The sequence below is a fragment of the Kogia breviceps genome, chromosome 8, assembly GCF_026419965.1.
Source record: "Kogia breviceps isolate mKogBre1 chromosome 8, mKogBre1 haplotype 1, whole genome shotgun sequence".
NCBI lineage: Eukaryota > Metazoa > Chordata > Mammalia > Artiodactyla > Physeteridae > Kogia > Kogia breviceps.
This window is the reverse complement of record NC_081317.1, coordinates 73,910,309-73,933,666: the sequence shown is the minus strand read 5'-3', so window position 1 is coordinate 73,933,666 and position 23,358 is coordinate 73,910,309. Positions and strand designations below refer to the sequence as shown.

General features: G+C 35.7%; 1 protein-coding gene across 3 annotated transcripts in view; it reads right to left on the bottom strand.

Moving 5' to 3' along the window:
- Positions 1-382: 382 nt before the first annotated feature.
- SMC5 (structural maintenance of chromosomes 5) overlaps positions 383-23,358 on the bottom strand; it is a 99,648-nt gene continuing 76,672 nt past the window's right edge. Inside the window, exons 16-25 of one of the 3 annotated variants that reach the window (XR_010841598.1) lie at positions 21,143-21,266; positions 20,668-20,790; positions 7,401-7,526; positions 4,901-4,980; positions 4,364-4,459; positions 3,793-3,897; positions 3,484-3,603; positions 1,939-2,118; positions 1,764-1,859; positions 383-613 (exon numbers count right to left, since the gene is read on the bottom strand). Coding sequence is in view for 2 of the 3 variants with exons in the window: in XM_059072711.2 (XP_058928694.1) it covers positions 470-613; positions 1,764-1,859; positions 1,939-2,118; positions 3,484-3,603; positions 3,793-3,897; positions 4,364-4,459; positions 4,901-4,945; positions 7,401-7,526; positions 20,668-20,790; positions 21,143-21,266 (1,159 nt within the window). In the remaining variant the exon portion in view is untranslated. The remainder of the gene's footprint in view (positions 614-1,763; positions 1,860-1,938; positions 2,119-3,483; positions 3,604-3,792; positions 3,898-4,363; positions 4,460-4,900; positions 4,981-7,400; positions 7,527-20,667; positions 20,791-21,142; positions 21,267-23,358) is intronic. The other 2 variants (XM_059072711.2, XM_059072712.2) reach the window with 2 other exon arrangements.

Here is a 23,358-nt window from a genome sequence, read left to right as displayed (position 1 = left end):
AAATTATTACTATACATTAGACTAGACATTTCCATATCAAATTTTAAAAATTAAATATAACAATGGGAGAAACTATGACTTAAGCTGTGGAGTCATCTTTAGACTCTAAAAGTAGTTAAAATTACTTTGCAAGTAAAGCTCAGGGTTACCATGTCAACTAAACTTCTTGTAATTGATAAGCCCTTCCACCGTACCTTTGATTTGAGTAGCAAATACTTTTAAAAATGGGGACACAATGACTTACGGTCAGAGTGCTAAGGACTCAAGAAGACTTAATTTTTACTACCAGATGATGTTCCACAGAAAGAAGTTATTATGGTCTCTTTTGATCGACCCATTTGTATCTAATAGCGGGTTTCCAAAAATAACTGATCTTTTAGTCTTAATGAATCTCCTAACTTTTATTCAGTTGAGCCACACTTATATACAGGATTTAACAGAAAAGTCCCAAAGTTCTTGCCCTTTACTTTTATTGAGAAGGCTGAGTGAATGTAATACGGCGCCGCCTCCTTTGGAAAGCCTTTAAATTCCATCTGTTTGGTTCAAGCATATGAGGACCATTGTAGACAAATAACACCGTCATCTTTTCATTATAAGGAAGATTTTGCAGGAGCTGTAAGTGTTCAAACAAACTGTCATATAATGCTTTCCGTTAAGAAGCACAACTTTCCCACCTTACAAGTGTATAGTCAAATATATTATTTTATTTGTAATATGAATGAAACTCTTAAGTTCTCAATTCAATATACACCCTGCCCGACTGTATCCTCATTTGAATTAGCACATCTGAAGCATGGCCTAAGGAATCATCAAAATGCCTTGGGAGCCCTCTATATTCATAGGCCAAATGGGATCATACAACTTCTTAGGTTGACCCTGGAAAAGTGTGTCCTCCAGAATTTCCCTAGGATACTTTCACTCTTTTATCCACAAAACACTTCTCAAGCAACTTCTATGGTGAGGCACTGTAAGAGATCGGTAGCCTGAAAAGTGTATATAACAGGGAGGTTTGGTTTATAGGCCAACATGTTTGGTAAACAATAGGGAATTAACAGATCTAGCTACTCCACAGGGTATCTGCTGGAAAAAGAAGACAGATTATACTATTCAATAAAAAATGGAATTTAAGATGGGATTTCCAATGAAATTTTTCATTTAACACTTTAAAAAAATCTGTTACATTAATAAATACATCTTTGATTACTGTACATCAGTTTTATAATTGACCCACAAAAGAAAATTTCCCATTGTAATGGTCCTAGCTTATGGAAAATTCTCTGTGAAGATAATTCTTTCTTTTTTTTCCCCCAAAGTTAATATATGAACAGAAGATCATGGGGTACTCAGGACTGCCTCTGGGCCAAGTCAGTGGCACTGGTGAATTAAAAAAGGGCAGAGCACACCACCAAAACAGACCTTTCCGGGGAAACGAGAAGGACCAGCGTTTTAGGGTTTATATTCTCCTGTCATTTTTTAGTGCTAAAAGAGGAACTTCTTTAGAGGAAGAATAAGTGCCAAAAGCATGGAGGAAATCTCAGTTCTAGAACATAATGCTATGCCTCCTACATTTCTTCCTCTGATAACAAGGTTTCTGATTAAGTATGTCACTGGAACTTGTCCCCTTTAATAATATAAATATTACTATAATCTTTTTAGTTCTATTTTGGGAGTGTTCATATTTACATATTGGGCCAAAATCTGCTACATGTTTTAGCCACGAGGGACTTCTGAGTATGAGTATTTTTAGGTTACCTATTACCTACCTTTGGTGTAATAAAGAAGTACTGAGATGTGTTTTCTTTACAAGCAGTATTTACAACCATTTCAAACACTCTCCGTTCATTGATTGGGTCCATTCCCTAAACAATGACAATAATAATGATTAGATTTAAATCTATTACAAGATACAGTGAAACCCAATAAAAGAATAAGCTATACCTGATTGATTTCATCAACTACTCTGAATGGACATCTATTAAGCTCCTGAAGTGCCATCAAGTATAACATGGTAGAAACACTTCTTTCACCTCCACTTTGATGATGAGGAGTTAATTCATGCAGTTGAGTGCTACTGCGAAATTTGACTCTAATTCGAATTCCATATTTATCATAGTCTTCCTATAAAACATTTTAAAAGCTGATGAAAGGTGAGAGTTTTCTCTGGTAATTTCATACAATTTTTTGAAAATAGACTGAATAAATCAATTATAAGAGTAAAGAACTTAAAACCTCATGATATTAGTTTTATCTAAATAGATCCTTGGAGACCTCTAGAGCTTGCAGAGAGTAAGTGGTTCTAATATTTTACTGTTTCAGTTTATTTATAAAATACAGTTTTAAACCATTCTGCTTTATAGAATGGTTCTGAGGATTAAACAAGATAAACCTAGAAGTGCTTGGCAGTGTCTGGTACATAGAATGTATATTATAAATTATATTTGTTATAACACATCTCTTCCTTCTAACAAGCCCACACTATGTAGAGTAGATAAAAATTCTCATGGCAGGTCTAATATCTTACTAAAACTTAAAGTGAAATGATGTTTGCTATCCTTATGTCTCACACTAAGCAGATAATAAAGTTCCTGAGGGGAAATAAAGGTGCTACCTTGCTTTATAAGGGAAAAGTTTCAACATTTACAAAATTAGAACCCTAAAATAAGCTTAATGTATCTACCATCAACCAGTCTCAACTATGATCATCAATACATGACCAATCTTGTTTCATCTATAACTCCACCCACTCCTCTTTCCCAATTATTTTGAAGCACATCCCAGTTCATCTCTTTACACATTTAAAAAATATATGTATATGTATTTTTGATGTGGACCATTTTTGAAGTCTTTATTGAGTATGTTACAATATTGCTTCTATTCTATGTTTTGGCTTTTTGGCCAAGAGGCATGTGGGATCTTAGCTCCCCAACCACGGATTGAACCCACACCCCCTATACTGTAAGGCTAAGTCTTAACCACTGGATTGCCAGGGAAGTCCCTCTTTACACATTTCTTAATGGAAATCTTATTTTACCCACAACTGCAATGCATGAATGTATAGCTCAAGAAATTAGTACCAAATTTCTAAATATTTTTATTCTTGTGAACTCAAATTTTTGATCAAAAGGAAACCACTGATACTATACTATATTTCAGTTATGTTTGCCAATTTGTTTATGACTCTTCAAACCTGAGTAGCAGATTCAAAAAGCAATGCATTTGCTTACCACACCTGAATAACCATTACTTAGACTGGATATGAAAAGACTTTGTAAGGTATTAGTCACTAATCTCAAATGTCACCAAAAAAAAAAAAAAAAAAGTGAGCCTGATGGAATCCCATATATGGTCTTTTCCTTCCTTTGGACAAATTTTTGTAAGCCAAATTTTCACAGATATAACTTTACAGTAAATAAACAATTTACATGTACTTTTTAGCATATAATTAAAATTACTTGCCAGGAAATATTTCAAATGCAACTTTACCTCATTTTCTGTATGGAGATCAATTTCACCAGCACACTGCATGGAACTAAAAAAATTGCTAAATTTTTCATTAATTTTTTCTACCAGCTCTTTTAAAGGATTCAGCCACCTTTCTTTTACCTGCAAGTAAAGGCAATATAAAAACACAATTTTAAAGTGTTATTGCATTGATACAAAATTTTATATAAAACAAATTTAATATCAATATCAATCTGGTCATGAGAACATACGCTTCTAAGAAAAAATGCAATGTATCATTTCATTTTGCATTATTCTGCATTCCCATATGATAAATGGTTGAATAATTACCTGTGAAATGTTTTCCCTGTATTTATCCAGTTCAACTTTCTTTATCTTTAGTTCCTCAGTTAATTGCTCTATTTCTTCTTCTCTTCTTGTGTACTCCTCAACAACCTGGCAGGAAAAAAAATCTTTAAGATTAATCTACCAAAGGATAAAATTATAGAAAATTTTGCATCAATTAAAACATTAACTGAAAATGCCACTTTTGTTGCATTGTTTGTATGCAGTTAATTTATGTTCTTGTAACATACTGAAAATGCCATTTTTTTATCCTTGAAAAAATAGACATTGCAGTATTTCAGGTTAGCCCAAGTATTCTTTTTATAAAGAAAAGGCACAGAACACTGTGTTCCTTAGGAAGAATCTATTTAAAATTATAATAGATTCAGAATCTGGCATTTAAAAGCACATTGTTCCTGCTGTCTAGCTTATTATTACCAAGAGCTCCAGTACAGAGTGGGAGGCAAGTACTGGAGGGAACTCTGTGTGTGTGTGTGTGTGTGCGCGCGCACGCGCGCATGTTTGTGTTTGGGGGAGGCTGTGGTGACTGCAGTGGGCATTAGGGAAAGAGGCATACTGTAGGATTCAGTCCTGTGAAGCAAGAAGCTCTTGATCTTTCTTCAGTTAATAAAGCATCAATTTCATCCAAGGTGTTTGGAAGATCTTGAAAAGCCTAAACAAGAAAAAAATTGTCCATCATTTTAGATAGTACAGTGAAAATAGTTCAATTCAAATAGTTAAAAGAAAAATATTCTGAGTAAGTAGTATCTACTATGTGTTGAACAGCATGCTAGCACACATTAAGAAATCAAATGAATTATAAACATGGCTTTTTGCTTTCAAAAAGCTTATGCTTTAAAAGAAAACAAAATGTATATACTTAATAACACGGGCTAACACCTTAAGGCAATGTATTGATGTTGAGTATTAAAATAAGCAGTACATATCATACAGGTTAATGGAATTCAGAGAAAGGAAGTATCAGTTCATGCTACAGGAGCTACAAGAGAGAATTCAGGCCCAGATTCCATCTCTGGGACTTAAAGCAAATGGCTAGGGAAAAGTAAGGCAGAGGGGAGACAGGAGCTTGGAAAAAAGAATGAGCACTGCATACCATGGGGGGTGAGGAGTTGTGTCCATTTGGAATGGTGGGTACTTGCTGAATTGGTAGAATGGGTCCAGAATATGTGGGGCATTGAAAGAGAGCAAGAAGTTAGAACTTTATACTGTACTTGTGAAGAACTACAAAAGCATCCTAAGAATCCAATTACTTTGACAGCAGAATTTCACCACAGTACTATCTTCTGAGACCATGCCACAGAGACAAATTAGAAGAGACACTTTATTGTGGGGCGAGGCAAAGCAGTACATTGTTTTTTCAGCACAACCTGCAAAAGTTTATGTACTACAATGTACAAAACAAATATTGAAACCTTGAAAGAGATCCTAACACACTGCATTAATCTAATATCTTAACCTGTCTTTTTTTCCTTAACCTTTTGGAAAGCAGTTCAACTTCTATAGGCCTTCAGATATTTAAGTATATTTTGCTGAATCTGACCTGTCCATTGAGATTTGAACTCATGTGCCAAACACTTGGTATCTTCATTTGACTCTTTAATAGACAAATTTAAGATGGTGAAACACCAGTCTTCAACTTCCTCACCTTCCCCACCAATTTGAGCAAACTGATTTGTCCTTCAATCTTTTCCATCTCAGTAAATGAACAAATTTAGGGGTTCTCTCTCTTACCCTTCAACTCAAATCCACTAGCAAGTCCTGCTGGTTCTGTCATTAAAAGATACCTCAAGTCTGTAAACTGCTCTGTCTCTAATGCTTCCACCCTAATCCATGCCACAAAAATCTCTTGCCTGGTCCAAAGCAATAATCTTCTAAATGGTCTTTGTGCTTCCATTCTGGTATCCCTACTTTATTTTCCATATAGCAGTTGGAGTGCTCTTTTACAAACTGAAGATGTCCTACCTCTGTAACTCTTCCGTTTAAAATTCTCCAGTGGATTCCATCTCAAAATAGAGCCCAAATTCCTTCTATGGTCTATAAGGCCCTACAGGATCTGGCTTCTGCCCTCCTTTTCTGCTTGGATTATAAATTGTAGCCCCACTGAGATTCTTTCTATTTTGAAACAGGCCAAGTATACTTCTGCCTCAGGAGCTTTGTATGAGCTGTTTCCTCTGCCTGGAATGCTTTTCCTTCAAACCTTCACTTGACTGATTTTTTCTCTTCATTCAGGACTCTTCTAAAATAGTATCTTCTCAAAGGAGCCTTCCCTGACACTCTAGCCCCTTACCTTATTTTATTCTTCTTCTTAGTACCTCTTGCTATCCCCGACATAATCTGTTTGCTTTTTGATTTGTCTTCCCCACCCTCCAGATCAGAATATAAATTTCAAGAGAGAAGTATGTGTATTTTGTTCAGTGCATGATATATAGAAGGTAATCAATACATTTTTAATGAACTCATGAACTATGTTCTAATCTTGTTCCTTTCAAAACAGTACCATGTATCAAGGATAGAATCATGCTACTTTCTGAAAGAAAAAATTAGTACAGATATTATACTAATATTTACTTATTTTATAACACAATGTATTCTGGAGAAGTCTTATTTTTAGAAACAATAGCCCCTCAATTGTCTTATAAATATCTACTAAATTCCTACTATGTATCCAAACAGATCTATTCTCCCTAGTTTCTGGGTCTGATAGCATAAAACACAATCTTTGAGGATATGAAAGTTATAATCCAAATAAGTTTTATTTCCAGTTCTATTTATATCTTTAGCAGACACTTCATTATCTACTGAAATAGATAACATTTGAAATTAAAAATTAAAAAAGCCACACAAATACCAGATATTTAAAATTTTATTTCTAATTTTACTTTGACATTATTCTGAAAGAGTAAGTATGTAGGTAAGGTATTATTCCTACCTGTCAGATAAAGCTTTGGGTCACAGAGCTACCTAATTAATGGTGGAACTTGGAAGAAAGGGCAGTATCTTCTCATTTTACTAACTGAATGATATGTCAGAGTATAAAATACGCATAATGTAAAGAAAGAAAGGCCCTTTTTTTCCTTAGCAACAGATGTCAGCCATAAAGATTCAGCTCCCACTCAACCGTAAATAAACACCCTAATTTCCAGGAAAACATTTTCATTTTGCCTTCGTTTGTCTAAATATCACCTCTGTTTACCGTTCCTTATATATCAATTACTGGTACTACGCTTCCATGAAAAGCTATAACCCATCTCCTGACCCTACCTCTTAAAAGGATGCTTGGGGAAAAAAGCTTTTTACTGGAAGAATGAATGTTATGGCATTAATAATTTTGCAAAATAACACCCATGTTTTAATAACTTTAGTATGAAGCAATAAGACTGACTGGTGTCCAAGTCTGAGTACAGTGACATTCGTTGAGCAAAATTACTTTACATACATACTCAGTTTAAAAATGGTGGCACGGGGTGGGGGGGATCTCATATTTTATGGCACATTGTGTTTTTCATGGCCCAGTACAATGCCTAACACACTTTAAGCTTAAAAATAACTGTCTTAAATGTTAGCTTGTAGAGTTATATACTTTTTATACTTACTGTCTGATATTCTTGAGGAACGGTCTGCTCTGCACCCAGGTTACATACTTGCCTGGCTCTCTTCATAAGTTCCTTGCATTTCTGCAATAATCTCTGTCTACTTTCATCCAACTCGATGAAATGTTGCTAATACAAGAAAAAAATATTTTGAAAATTTGTATGTTACTGTTAAATCAGAGGGCTATTTTATTAAACCACCACATTATATCAAATATATTATTGAATTTTTATTGTGATAAGCAAATCATCTGAAAACATATCTCAAACCATGGCTGATTTTATTGTAAAGGTTAAATATGAACTTAAACTTCAAAATATATTGGGACATTAATATGGCATTTCTTGAATCCATAAGAGATCTGAAATTTAAATTTAACTGCCTTTTTCTGAAAGTTTAATTTAGCTATGTATAATTATACTCTAATAAAATTTGATATATACAGTATGTAGGCTTCATATCCAAACACTCAGCATTCAAATGTAAGCAGAACCTTTAAATAATGTTTGATAGTTTTCCAAGCACCTTTCATGTAGCTATCATTTATTCATGGACCCATTCGTTCCTTCACAAAATAATTACTGAGAACCTATCAAATGTCAGTATTTTATTATGCACTGAGCATAGAAAGGTGAATAAGAAAGATACACAAAGACATTACCATACAAGAAACAGCTACTATTTACTGAAAGCTTATGTGCTAGGTGCTTCACACACATTCCCTATTTCTCACAGCACTGTACAGTATTATTATCCCCATTTTGCACATTAAAAAAGAAAGAGGAATTACGCAAAGAGAGTATGTGTGTGGTGCGGGCAAGGGATGGAGGAAGGCCAGAGCGGCCACAGAAGCTATGACAAGTGAATGATCTTAAAAGGACAAATAAGAAATTACTAAAGAGGGAGGAGCAGAAGGCATTCCCAGGATGGGTGATTTAAAACATACAGGCCACGGAAGCCTCCAGGGCCTGCTTATTTAGGGAACAAGAAATTCAATGTGGCTGGAGGAGAGGTAAGGATGTAAAAGATGAGAGTGGCAAGGTGGGCAAGAGCCAGGTGGCAAAAGTTTCATGTGTAACAAGAAGGGCATCGTGGAGGACATGGAAGCAACCTAAGTGTCCATCGACAGATGAATGGATAAAGAAGACGTGGCACATATATACAATGGAATATTACTCAGCCATAAAAAGAAATGAAATTGAGTTATTTGTAGTGAGGTGGGTGGACCTAGAGTCTGTCATACAGAGTGAAGTAAGTCAGAAAGAGAAAAACAAATACCGTATGCTAACACATATATATGGAATCTAAGAAAAAAAAATGTCATGAAGAACCTAGGGGCAAGACAGAAATAAAGACACAGATGTAGAGAATGGACTTGAGGACCCGGGGACGGGGAAGGGTAAGCTGGAACAAAGAGAGAGTGGCACAGACATATAAACACTACCAAATGTAAAATAGATAGCTAGTGGGAAGCAGCCACACAGCACAGGGAGATCAGCTCTGTGCTTTGTTTGTGACCACCTAGAGGGGTGGGATAGGGAGGGTGGGAGGGAGGGAGACGCAAGAGGGAAGAGATATGGGGATATATGCATAGGTATAACTGATTCACTTTGTTATAAAGCAGAAACTAACACACCATTGTAAAGCAATTATACTCCAATGAAGATGTTAAAAAAAAAATGAAAAAGAAAAAAAAGGGCATCATGGGATGCCTTCTGTGTGCCAACCATGTTTATCACCCCTATCCTATACTGTAATTAATATAATCCTCATTACCATCCTAAAGAAATGTATTATCTCCTTTTTTATATATGGTTTAAAGATATTAAGATGGAAATAGCAAATGATTAGGGTCCTGAAAAAGAAAACAGGTCTTAGTTTGCTCTTTCCATCGGACTTCGGTCTGCACAAAAAGTACCAGGGCAGGGGTGAGATAGCGGGAAGATTTGTTAAACAGTATTGATGTCCCAGCCACAAGCCAGATCTATTCAATTAAGACCTCTGGGACCAAGGCCTGGACATTTGTATTATTAATAATGTCCTGAGGTAATTTTTATGCATGCAAGTTTGACAGCAAAGAAAGTAAACTAAGACAAAAGTTATAAAAAGTAAAAGTATATATATACTGGACTGATCTGAAAATGCAAGCAAGCCTTTATACTGATCAGTTAGTATCAATATAAAGTTTCCTTGAATGGATTCCTTGGCCCCTACACATCAAGAGAAATAAAAGAAAATTAAAGACTCCCAGTCACCCTTACTCTGCTCTCTGGAGCCTATTATACTCAGGCAAATGCAAAACATGGGACAGCTAGACAAAACTAAACACTCCTAAAGTCTTCTCTTCCTGCTTTCTATTCCTCTGGATCTTGCTAAAATGAAGTATTAGAACATTATGGGAAAGAAATATTCCCAAGCTGAATATCTGGGGCTCTGGGCTTAGGACAAAAGCTAATTCAATAGTTTCCTTCTGTTTGGTGGCATATGTCTAATAAAATCTTTATCAGAGGGCTTCCCTGGTGGCACAGTGGTTAAGAATCTGCCTGCCAATGCCGGGGACACGGGTTCGAGCCCTGGTCCAGGAAGATCCCACATGCCACAGAGCAACTAAGCCCGTGCGCATCTACATCTACTGAGCCTGTGCTCTAGAGCCCGCGAGCCACAACTACTAAAGCCCTTGCGCCTAGAACCCGTGCTTCGCAACAACAGAAACCACCACAACGAGAAGCCTGCGCACCACAACAAAGAGTAGCCCCTGCTCGCCGCAATGAGAGAAAAGCCTGTGCGCAGCAATGAAGACCCAATGCAGCCAAAACTAAATTCAAAAAAAAAAAAAAAAAAGAAAAGACAATGTTGTTTCTATACATACATGTTTGTAACACTATTCACATAGCACCTGTTCTTCCCCCACCCCGTAATTCTTACTGAGGTTTTCTGCGGGGGTGGGATGCAGAAAGAGTTCAATTATATAAGATAACACTGTAAATTCAGGCTAGTGAAAAGGGCTTATTTACATTTCTTCATAGAATCTAGCTTTTAACAGTTAAAAGGCCACAGAAACAGTTCATCTGTGTAAAACATAAGGGGAGAAAATGGCAAACTTACAAAATACCCCCCACCAACATCTCAGAAAAGATTACTCTGTAGGTACGTATCCTGAAAGAAATGAATACGTATTATCTTTTGTCTGAAAGTCTTTTGATAAAGTTCAATTGTTATGAAAGTTGTACAGAAATACCTTGACACTAAACAAGAAAAACCTTCTCTTAAGAGGGCCCTCTAGTGGAAAAAATCAGATTGTTCACAATTTCTTACTAAATATATGTTGCACATAAACTTAACACACACAGTAAATATTCTACTTAATTTATTAACATAAGAGTGAAACAAAATGAAAGCCATTTTGGTGTGAAAGGAATTAAACTATGTTCTAGGTAGCATAAGCTTTTACTTAAAAACTGGTTGTAGATCGAAACATTTCTTCCTCAATTTTCCTTTCATATAAAGAAAAGAATCAAATTTCATTCCAATGTAACTGGTTTCAAATTCGAATGTTAACCATAAGTTTTCATTCATACTAGACTGAATATATATTTTAGAAATATGAAAAGTATTTAATCTTTTTTTTAAGCAGCTTAAAATTTTAACGTAGAATTTGAAGTTTAGAAATCAGTGGTCTTCACTGATGTTTTAATATACAAGCTTACAAATTCTATTTCAGTCTGCCTAATAGTAAACAATAAGCAGTGACATTAATACTATTTACTTGGGAAAGGATTTTTTCCTGCCAAATACATATATCTCATTTAAATTGGGTGAAAAAAAAGTCCTCTGAAGTTGTTTTTTGTGGGAGAGTAGTAAGCAGGCCGGCAGAGGAAAGAACATCAGATGAAAGCACAGAATTTCTAAATTTAGTATTAGGATAAACAAACTTAACAACTTCCAATTCTTGTCATATTAATCCTGATGTAAAGCTATACTTCTTAAGGAAATATGGGCTTCATGCTAGGCACACACTAAGCATCATGATGTATGTTATTAAATTTACTATCACAAATATCCCTGCAAGTTAGGTATCATAATACCTATGGCTGAAGACAATAGGCTTGGAGTGGTTAGGAACGCTGCCCAAAGTAAAAAACCAAGTAACATGTACATCCATCTGTCCACTCCATATCTGGATTCAGTCAGCTTATTGTTGTAAAAATATTCCAGAAGGTAATGACATACCTCTGGAGATGTTTTATGGGTCTGGAACCCTTTTTCCCCTATTTGCCTTCCAATAATTTGAGGAAGTTTCAAACTCAGTGGTGGTTAGTTATCCCTAAATTCCTTCACAAGTCCCTACTGAATTTTTGCGTCAGTCTTCTTTTGTGAACTTGTTTTCATGATCAGGGTAAAAGACAAATCCTGAAGTGGCAGTAATGGTTCCTTAGTACAACCTGCAGTGTGTCCAAAGGAGGAGGGGAGGGAGGGAGGGAAGGAAGGAAGGAAATGATTTCTTTTTGTTTCAAATGCAGTAGGACAGTAGAAGAATAGGTAAGAGCAAATATGGGTAAGTGACAGCAAACATGAGAAGGAAAAAGAGCAAATGAAAGAGAAAATGAGCTACCAAACACTCTTCTCTGTATCTTTTACTCATCATTCTTGACTGTTTAAAATGTGTGGTTGGTGACTATGATCAGTCAGTAACAAAACTTATCAAAACATAGTGTAAGAAATAAAAGAACCTTACAAAAGGGTTGGTAAGACAATTATGAATAAAAAGCATTTAATAACTTTCAGATCAACATATAAAAAAGGGAAACCATGCTGCAAAATATTGTTGAGGAAATACAAAATAAAGCCAGGGGTAAGTATCAAGTAAGATTAGTATGGAAAAACCTGACAACATGTGTGTGTGAGTATAGTAAGAGGCTGAGAACTGAGTGGGTATTATTTCCAGGTAACAAAATCTAGAGTGACACGCAGCTAATCAGATTATTTCTCTAGACAGTATAATGTGGCCATCTTTGTAAAAAATTAGTGACTCAAAGATTGAAAACAAAACCTCCACACAAGAACTTTCCTACTCTCCAGAGTAGTCAGCTCAACTCAAAATATTACTATTTCTACTACTACTAACAAAATGGATGAGTCACAGTTTGCACCTAATCTTAGTACATCTATGTGAACTAAGGCTGCTGAAGAGTATCTCTAACCATGTCAACAGCGGCTGAAGTCTGGGAGAGGGCTTACTCCAAAGTTAACATGATTTTGTGATACTTCTGTAACACGACACCCATAATTTTCTTAAGTTCTCATTGACAATTCAAAAACAAAACTTCAGGCAGCAGGATCAAATACTGTCTCGTGTGACTGGACGGAAAACTCCATATATCTGCATAAGGGGTCAATTCCTTCATGAAATCTCTTCTATAACACCATACTCAACAACCAGGTTCACAGGCTCAATCAATGAAGAAATTTCGGCATGGGCTCTATCATTATTTACCAAGAGAACACACAGTCTGCAGATGACTTCCCTTATGCTCCCACGAAGTAAACAATGATGAACTCTCCGTTGGAAACTTGTTCCACATCCAGCACCCACACCCAAGTTTCTTTGCCGTATCTCTTCTACATATTCAGAGTGACTACTGCTACACATCCACTGCCTTCCTGTCTTCCTCCACCCCTTTTCTTTGGGTGGGGTAGGGAGAGGGAAGGAACTTTCCCATCTTCCAACCCTCCGGTTTTTGCTCAAACTGAACTACCCAACCCTAGGATATGGAACCTGACCTTCAGCTCCTTTTGGCTAGGTGTGTTTGTGCTTACGTACTTTAACATGCTTACCTGCTAGCAAAATTCTTGTATTTTTTCCCATTTCTTCTAGCTTTTTTTCAAGAAGCCAGAGAGTTTGAAGAAGCTGGCTTCAAAATAATGAAGCTGTTCTTCTACTCTGATTTAATCTTTCCATTCATCTATGCAATCCTATGGCTACCCAGCCTCTAAAGACTCTTTCCACTGAAAGATACTACTACAGTTCACTTTTACACAACACGTTTGTTTCTGGTAAGTGTAAAGTGAATCATGTACAGACCACTTCCAGAAAGGAGTATCTTCTAACAAAGCAGAAGAACGGATAGGAAAGGGTTCAAGGGGACTCTGAATACATGAATAGTCTTAAAACCCTGCAACAAATATGGCAAAGTGTTACATCTGCTGGAAGGGACACTGGACACATGGATGTTATATTACTCTTTTTACTCTTGTATATAAAATTTCATACTAAAAAAAAAACTTCAGTGAAACAAGTGATAAAATCTTAAGATTTCTCCTTAAAATTTTCAGTTCTGAAGTGTAACTAATGAATAAATAACCTGCACATATATAAAGTGTACAACTTGATGAATTTTGACAACTATGTACATCAGTGAAACCATTACCACCAATAATGAACATATCTATTGCCTTCAACAACTGTGTATCCCTCTGTAATCCATCCCACTGTACCCTTCACAGGCAACCACTGATTTATTTCAGTCACTAAGCATTCTGCATTTTGTAGAATTTCATTTTTTTTTAGCTATTACAAAGAAAGTTGCTAAACATTTGTGTACCAGTCTTTCATGGACGTATGCTTTTATTTCTCTTGGGTAAATACTGGGAGAGGAATGGCTGGATCACATGCCAGTTATATGTTTAGCATTTAAGAATCTCTCAAATGGTCTTCCAAAGTGGTTATTCACTTTAAATCTCTACTAGAAATGTATGCAAGTTGCAGATGCTCCACACGCTCACCAGCACTTTGGTTTGGTCAGTCTTAAAATTTTAAATCATTCTAGTAGGTCTGTGGTGATAGCTCATTATGACTTTAATTCACATTTCCCTACTGACTAATAAGGTTGGGCTCATTTGCTCTCTGTATACTTTAGTGAAGAATATGTTTAAATCTTTGGCCTGTTCTTTTGACTGAATTGTCTTCCTTATATTGATGATTGTTAAGAGTTCTTTTTATAGTATCTATCGGGGGTCAGCAAACTTTTTCTATATAGAGTCACTAAGTAAATATTTTAGGTTTTGAGGGCCACATACAGTCTGTCACATATTCTTCTTTTTTTGGGTGGAGGCTTTTAAAAATGCAAAAGCTATTCTTAGCTTGAAGGGACTTTACATAAACAGACCTTAGGCTAGATTTGGCCCATAGTAAGAGCCCTTCATCTAAATACAAGTCCTCTGTCAGATGTATGTTTTGCAAATACATTTCCCCACTGTGTAGCCTGCCTTTTCTTAAGTGTCTACTGAAAAATTTTTAATTTTGAGGAAGTATAACTTCTGATTTCTTTCCCTTTATAATTCATGCTTTTAGTGTTCTATTTATTCTATTTGGTCAAAACTAAGGTCACTAAGATTTTCTCTTATGTTTTCTTCAAGAAGTTTTATAGCTTTAGTTCTTACATTTAAGTCTACGATCCATTTGTATATGGTATGAGGTAAGGGTTGTAGTTCATTTTTTGTATGTGACTATTCAATTGTCCCAGCACTATTTGTTAAACTATTCTTTCTACATTAAATTGCCTCAGTATCTTTGCCAAAAAATAACTAACTGTATATATGTGTATCTATTTCTGGATTCTCTGTTCCACTGATACATATGTCTATTTTTACACCAATACAATGGTGTCTTCATTACTGTAGCTTTGTAATAAGTCTTAAAATTAGGTAGTTTCTGTCATACAATTTGTTCTTTTTCAAAGTTCTTCTAAGCCCACTGCATTCTAGAATAAGCTTGTCAACTTCCAAAGACTAAAACCCTTCCAAAGAATCTACAGATTTGGAGGAGCACTGACATTCTAACAAATCTTGAATCACTGATCCATGAACACAGTCAATTCCATTTACTTTTATAGTTTTTAGTGTATAGGTCATATATATTGGGCTGGCCAAAAAGTTCGTTCGGGTTTTTGTAACATCTTACAAATAAACCCGAATGAACTTTTTGGCCAAGCCAATATATATACATCCCTATGTACTTAATATTTTTGATGCTATTGTACACAGTATTTTTAAATTTCAGTTTCAAATTGTTCATTGCTAACAGACGGAACCACAACTGATTTCTACATATTGAACTTGTATCCTGCAACCTTGCTAAATCAACTAGAAGTGTTTCTGTACATTCCTTAATATTTTCCACAGAAATGATCGTATTTGTCTGAAATGGGCAAGTTTCTTCTCCCTTTTCAATATGTAAGCCTTCTCTTTTTCTTGCCTTGTTGCACTGGCTAGAACCTCCAGCACAATGTGAAATAAAATTGGCGAGAGTGAGCATTTTCCTTGTTTCCACCACTGAGTATCAGGAGGATGAAGTTTCCTATTTCTAGATGCAGAAAGTTTTTTATCATACAAGGATACTGGATTTTGTCAAATATTTTTTCTGCATATACTGAGATGAGATGATGTGGTTTTTCTCTAGTTAATGTGGTGAATTTATACTTAGGAATTTCCACATGTTAAATCAACCTTGTATTTCTGGGATAAACTCATATGGTTAGGATATACTACTCTTATATACTGCTGAATTTGATTTGCTAACATTTTATTAAGAATTTCTTCATCTATGTTCATGAGAGATATTGGTCTGTAGTTTTCCTTTGTCTTGTTTTGATATCTAAGGCTGGCCTCATATAATGTGTCAAGTATTCCCTTCCTTTTCACCTTTTCTAGACTTCAGGTAGAATGGATATTAATTCTTTTAAATGCTTGGTAGAATTCACCAGTGAAGCCTCTGGGCCTGTAGTTTTCTTTATGGGAAGGCTTTTAACTACAAATATGATTTCTTTAGTAAATATAGGGCTATTCTAATTAGCTCCTTCTTCAGTGATCTTTGATAGCTTGTATCTAAGAAATTTGTTCATTTCAATGAACAAATCCTTTTAATGTCTGTAGGATCTGTACTGTTATGCTCTCTCCTATTAAATCCCTCTTCCCTACATTGTGGCCTAGAAACTCTCCAGGCAATAAGCTAAGGAAATTGTAGAGCTCACCTGGTTCTGTTTTCCCTTCTCTTAGGGAATCACTGTCCTATGCTGCCTGTTATTCAATGTCTGAAAATCTTTGTTTTATATACTTTGTCCCATCTTTTAGTGGTTTAAAAGAAGAGGGTAAACTGAGCCCCTGTTTCATCATGGCCAAGAATGGAAACATTTACTTTTTATTATGGGAAATGTAGAAATATATGAAACAGGAGAGAGAACAGTATAATAAACCTTTATGTATCTACCATCCAGCTTCTTCAACAATTCTCAACTCATGACCATCACAGTTTCATCTACACTCCCTCCCCACATGGCCCCCTCCCTGGATTATTCTGAAGCAATTCCAAACATTATTTTCTTTGTAACTATTACGGCAATGTATTTCTAAAAGATAAAAAAATCCATAACCACATTATCAAACTTAAAAAATACTATCAGTAAACTCTAATACTATCAAATATTGAGTCAATATTCAAAATTCCATTTCTTAGAACTTCTTTTTTAAGTAGTTGCTTTGCTCAAATCAGGATCAAAATAATGTCCACACATAGTATTTGGTTAGCACATTTTTTTAAGTCCCTTTTAGCTTATACATTTCCTCTCCCCTTTTTATCTTAGTTACAGTACTGCACTGCCCAATAAAGTAAGGCACAAGTCATATGTGACTAGAGTTCTGAGAGACAATTTTTAATTTAAAATAATTTAAAATTTAAAATCAATACTCACTTTAGCCACCAGAAAATGTTTAGAATAATCTGAGTATATGAATTTACTTTTGCAACTCTTAAGTTTTATAAAATCTAATGTTTCTGATGAAAATGTATCATCTGAATTCAGATGTAAGTATTTATTACAGTATTTTGAAGGCTTATTATAAAATTATAAAATATCTCAATAATTTTCCAATATTGATTACATGTTGAAATAACATTTTAATTTACTGAGTTAAATATACTATTAAATGGATAGGTAATTTTACCTATTTCTCTTTACTTTTTAAAATTTGGTCACTAGAGACTTTATAATGACATACAGCTTGTACCATATTCCTATTGGACAGTGCTAAAGTAAATGATTTGTCCCTGTATAGTACCTTATGTTCTAGATTTTGCTGACTGTATTCCTGTGGAGTCATTTAGCATATTTTTTGCTCTCCTGTATTTCCTGTAAACTGGTAGTTTTAGAGCAATGGTTCTGAAATGGGGGTAATTCTGCTCCCCAGGGCAGTGTCTGGAAATATTTTTGGTTGTCACAGCTGAGGGAACAGTGTACTACTGGCATCTAGCAAACAAAGGCCAGGGATGCTGGTAAAGACAGCCCCCCACAAAAAGAATTATCCAGTTCCAAATATACATAGTGCTGAGATTGAGAAACCTTGTTCTAGAGGCTTAATCGGATTGAAATTTCATTTTTTCACAAGATTAGTTCATAGGTGGTGTTGTGTTATGTCCTTGCATCAGGATACATATAAATAAATATCTGGCTACCTTTTTGTGATGTTAGCAGCTAATGTGATCCACTGATTCATTAGCAGCTACAAGGTGGTGATATTCTAATAGTATAATTCCTTCTGCATTTCTTTTCTTTTTTTTTTCCTTCTGCATTTGTTAACTGAAATACTTCTGTAAAGAAAAACTTCCCCATCTCATTTGTTTATCCTAAATAGTTCACATTAAAAAGATAGCATAAATGTTAGATTCTTTCTTTGCCATTTTTCAAAATCATGAGCTTGTTCCCTAATATCCTCCAAAGGTGACCATTATTATTTTAAGCATCAATTAAGAAATTCATAGGTTTATCATATATTTTTGATTAATATTTTGAGTCTTTTTGACCCCAAATGATCCCTTGTGCTCACTGTCCTTTCATTTTAAACCTTCTTGAATCTCTTTCTTTTAGATGTGCCTCTCATATTATGCATAGTATGGGAATTTACTTCAAAAAATTTTTTAAAAAGATAAATTATCTCCATTTATATTTAATGATATGATTGATTGATGTTTGGCCTAAGTTCTGCCATTGTTTTGTCTTAATATGTATATAAATTAAATAGCTAATCTTCAGTGATATAATCTGTTTTATATTGTCCCCTTCTCCCTTTTTCATGTATTTTTGGCATTTAGGAAAGCTATTTTTATTTGAAAGATTATGTGCAAAATATATTACACAATATCCTTACTTATGGCCTTAATATCTTTTTTTTGAGATACTGGTTCCTACTATAAACAATATTGAAATTCTCCCTCATTTCCCTCTCCCAAAGCATCTAATCTGAAGTAGTATCCTTTTATTTCCTGAGAGTACCTATAGGATAATCAGCAAATATATTCCATTTTACTTACACTGTCTCCCTTCTCCCATGTTTAGAGTGTTGTGCCTTCAGCTACTGTGTCAGCCTCATAATCACATGATACATGCTTACTATCTCCTTAGTCTATCCTGTAGTTCTAGTTCTCCTCAGTAAGCAGCTTTATTCTGCAGAGCAGTTTCGGTTAATTTGAAAGTTCACAGGGCCTGAACCACCACCCCAACACCATCTGACCTTTCTTGAGTCTACAGTCACCTCCCAGTTTCAGCTGCTCTCAAATTGGTCTGCTGAACTTTCCACAACAAATGGGGCCTCTTTTCTTTAGAGATGAGTACCTGTTGGTGACTTGATTTTTGGATTCTTGGAGCCTTGCCTCTGCTTCTTACCATATACTTTCTGATACCACACCAGTCTTGATGCTGCTGCTGCTGATTTGATCTTACCCACCTATATTTTGGAGTTCAAAGGTATTGTAAAATATAGAATTTGATGGATGTTTGTCCCTGGTTCTTGGGAGGAAGACTCTAAAACCCTAGGAATTGTCTGAGTGATAGGAGTGTCTGTCTTTGTTATTCATGGGCCCCTCCTAGGATCACACCTGACTTTACTATGCTAAGGAGTGACTCAGGATGGGGGAAGGCAATGCCAGAAAGACAAATCATGTGGCTACAGGGGAGGGCCGGGGCTTTGAGTCTTATAATTGTCCTCCCAATCTCTTGAATTCCAGGGAGGAGGGCTGGAGATTGAGTTCAACCACATGGCCAATGATCCAATCAATCATGCCTAGGTAATGCAACTCCAATAAATAACCTGAACACTGAAGCTCCATAGAGCTTCTTGGTTAGTGAACACACTGATGCTAGGAGGGTGACACATCCTGATTTCACCAGAAAAGTGTACAGAAACTGTGTTCAAGACCCTCCCAGACCTCACCCTACATGTCTCTTCATTTGACTAGTAGGGATTTGTATCGTTTATAATAAAACTGTAATTGTTAAATATAACATTTTCTTCAGTTCTGTGAGTCACTCTAGTTAATTACAGAACCTGGGGGAGTCATAAGAACCCTTGAATTTGTAGCCAGTTAGTCAGAAGTGCAGGTGGCCTGGGGACCTCTGAACTTGCAGCTAGCATTTGAAGTAAGGGTAGTTTTATTGGGGACTAAGCCCTTAACTAGACTGATGTTAAGCCTGGGTGGTTAAGTGTGAGAATATACTGCAATACACCTATAGGGATACCTTAAAGCTTGGTCTGTTGTGTATGTTGTCCATGGGTTGTTTGTTAACTGTTATGTTATCCTAGTTGCTCTTCTATTTTGGGGAAAGGATTTGGAAGACTCAAAAACTATGCCACTGTTATACTAACTCACTTTGTTGCTAGTTCTTCTTTGGAATTTATGTTAACTTAGGACATCACCCCAACCCCCCACTATTTCAATATTTATCATCGTTTCACAGATATTAACACAAGATTAAATCACCAAGATTACACACTAAGGCCACTCGTAGTGTTGATTAGAACTCATCTGCAGTTTACTTTATGGGATACAAACTGCAATAAAAGCTACCAGTTGCTGCTTGGTAACAGTAACAACTATAATTGGTTAAGAAAGCAGACATGAGACTCTGGTTTTCAAGTGACTAAATCAGGGACTCTAATTCTCTTTTTTGATTATTACCACCCCTCCCCCAATCAAATAACATAAAATGCAGCATACATACAAAGGGTTTCAAATATTGCTTCCTCATCAGCAGGATGCATTACATTTGTAAATTAAAGAGCATAAAAAAACTGCATATTGCAAGGCATGATATATATATATACACACACACACACACACACACATATATACGTATATACATACACACCCCCACCACACACACACACACATTTTCAAACTGGTGTGAAGCCCCAAAATAAAACGAAAAGCAAACATTTTACCTCTGTGAGACGTAGCTGTGATGCAGCAGCCATATAATCTGATTCTAATTTGTTCTTCTCAGAGATCACTGTAGTATTGTGAAGAATTAAATCTACTTTTTGTATATGCAAAGAAGTACAAATCTAGGAATAAAAACCCCTATGAGTTTGTTTTACAACTAAGAAAAACAATACAGTTTCTTTTAAAAAACAAAATTCTAAACCATGAAAAAAATAACATTTTTCTAATGTGACTGATACCTCTCTCAATTCTTTTTATAATTTTATTCTAAGAGAATTTTAAAGTTTTCTTGTATATTTGAGTCATCTGGAATAAAATAATTTAGCTTAATGGGTGCTTTAAACCAATTTACTGATCTATAATGAGAAATGTCAAACAACAGAGAGCTGAAATTACTGATGAAAATCTCTTGCTAAGATTTTGCTGTCGACCTGCAACAAAAAAAATATGACTAAAATTAAGAAAATGGCTTACCTTTAACAGGTCTGTTAATTCAGTAACAAGTTTGGCTTTTTGAACATTTATTTCTTTGATTTTGGTACTTGCTTTTCGTTCTTCCTCTTCAAGGTTGCAAGTATCCTGTTCCATCAGCTTTAAACTGTATGAAATGCATAATGATGTGGAAATCAGAGAAAACACAAGGATTGAGCCCAAATTCTTAGGCCCCCTGCTGCTTTATGGGTGGGCTATTTAGCAATGCTACTCAGATGTTAAGTGCTAGCTTCTAGATTAAACAATCATTTTATGCAACCACTCAAGATTGAAAAGTATTTTTTGAGATAGAGTATGTGCCCAGTATAGTCTAGGTAATGCTAGTGGCTAATGGTATAGGATCTGGAATCAGAAAGATGGATTTAAATGTCCTCTTTGCCACTAATGAGCAATATAACTGAACAACTTACTCTTCTGAGCTTCAGTTTCCTCATCTATAAACTGTAAATAATAACAGTACTTTTCCTACAGGGCTCTGGTGAATACTAAAAAAGCAAATTATGCAGCACACTTAGTATAGTGTCTGGCCCATAACTGATAAACATTGTTTATACATATAGTTCCTTCCCTTAAGGAGATTAACTGTGGAGATCTGATTAACAGGTAAAAAAAAATAATGAAAAGGCAATACAACAATCCTAAAGGTTAATACTTTGCTCTTTAAGATGAAGAAACTAAGGCTCAGAAGTTGTTACCTAAGATCCCAGATACTAAGTTGTAAGATGTGTTTGACATCAAAGTCCAAGTCTTTCCACTACATCATGTTGCCTCAAGGAAAAAATCAAGAACAAACGATGGAAGCAAAAATAAACAAGAATGAGTAAGTTTGGTGGATGCTGTAGAGAGTGGACTGAATGGTACATGAAGAGACTTTGGGGAAGACAGGGAGGAAATCAGAATGGGTGGAGTGAAATAAAGAGTTTGAAAAACTTGAAAGCCAATCTAAAGGAAAGCAGTATTTAATTAAATTTCATGTAGTAAAGGTAGGGAGCCATAACAGATATTCTTGAAGGGGGTAGGAACGTGAAAAGAAGATAAACTGGATGACAGTATTCTGGATGCACTGAATGGAGAAGCAGACTAGTCAAGTAGAGACCACTAACCATGTCACCACTGCAGTATTCCACAGTGAGTAACTGGAGGTATGAGACAGCAGGATGACAATGGATATGAAAGGTTACTGCACTACAAAAATCAACATCACTTTATGAGGAGAAAGTTTAGCTTTAGACAATGAGTTCAATACAGCAGTCCAACAGTAAATGTCTTGTAGATGACTGAAGATAGAAGTGAAGGGTTAAAGTAGAAAAAAATTCTAGGCAGTTAGACTAAATAGCTATATCTTGCTTTAAGCAACCAAGGTACATTACTGACTTTTTAAACAAAAGTTAATGGGCAACTGTTTGCTTAAAAATTTTTTTCTTAAAGCATTTTAAATATGACTTAATTTATGAATGTGTTTAGAAACACTCTTATATCAGATCAAGGTAAACCTGTACCTTATTCAAGGCAATGAGCTGTCATTTATTATGTTATTAATATCTATATCTTTATTCTATAGCAAAGAAGCATAAAAGAACAATCACAACAGAAAGTGGTCTGCGCTGTGTCATGACAGGACATGGGAAAAGCCTTGAAACTGGAAGCCACAGTTCCTTTCCCCTAGACTGAACACCCTAATAGCTTTTATCCCATCTTATATATTCCAAGTTTCTATAAAATATCTAAATTCAAAATAAAACAATAAGTTCTGAGAACAATTGGGATCTCACAGTAAGCTAGCATAATGTAACAGTCATTCATGGGTGAATGATGCACTTAAAGTGAGAGTGCACAACTTCACTGATGAGCTCACATTCCATGTTGCAATTAAACTTTCACAAACCACACCTTGGCAGGTTTTTTTGTGTGTGTGCTAGGCGGGCCCCTCACTGTTGTGGCCTCTCCCGTTGCGGAGCACAGGCTCCGGACGTGCAGGCTCAGTGGCCATGTCTCACGGGCCCAGCCACTCCGCGGCATGTGGGATCTTCCCGGACCGGGGCACGAACCCGTGTCCCCTGCATCGGCAGGCGGATTCTCAACCACTGCGCCACCAGGGAAGCCCACCTTGGCAGGTTTTGATGTAACATTAAAGAATACATACACTGAAAAGTCTATTAAAGCACTTCTCCCCCTTCCAGCTGCATATCTATGTGAGG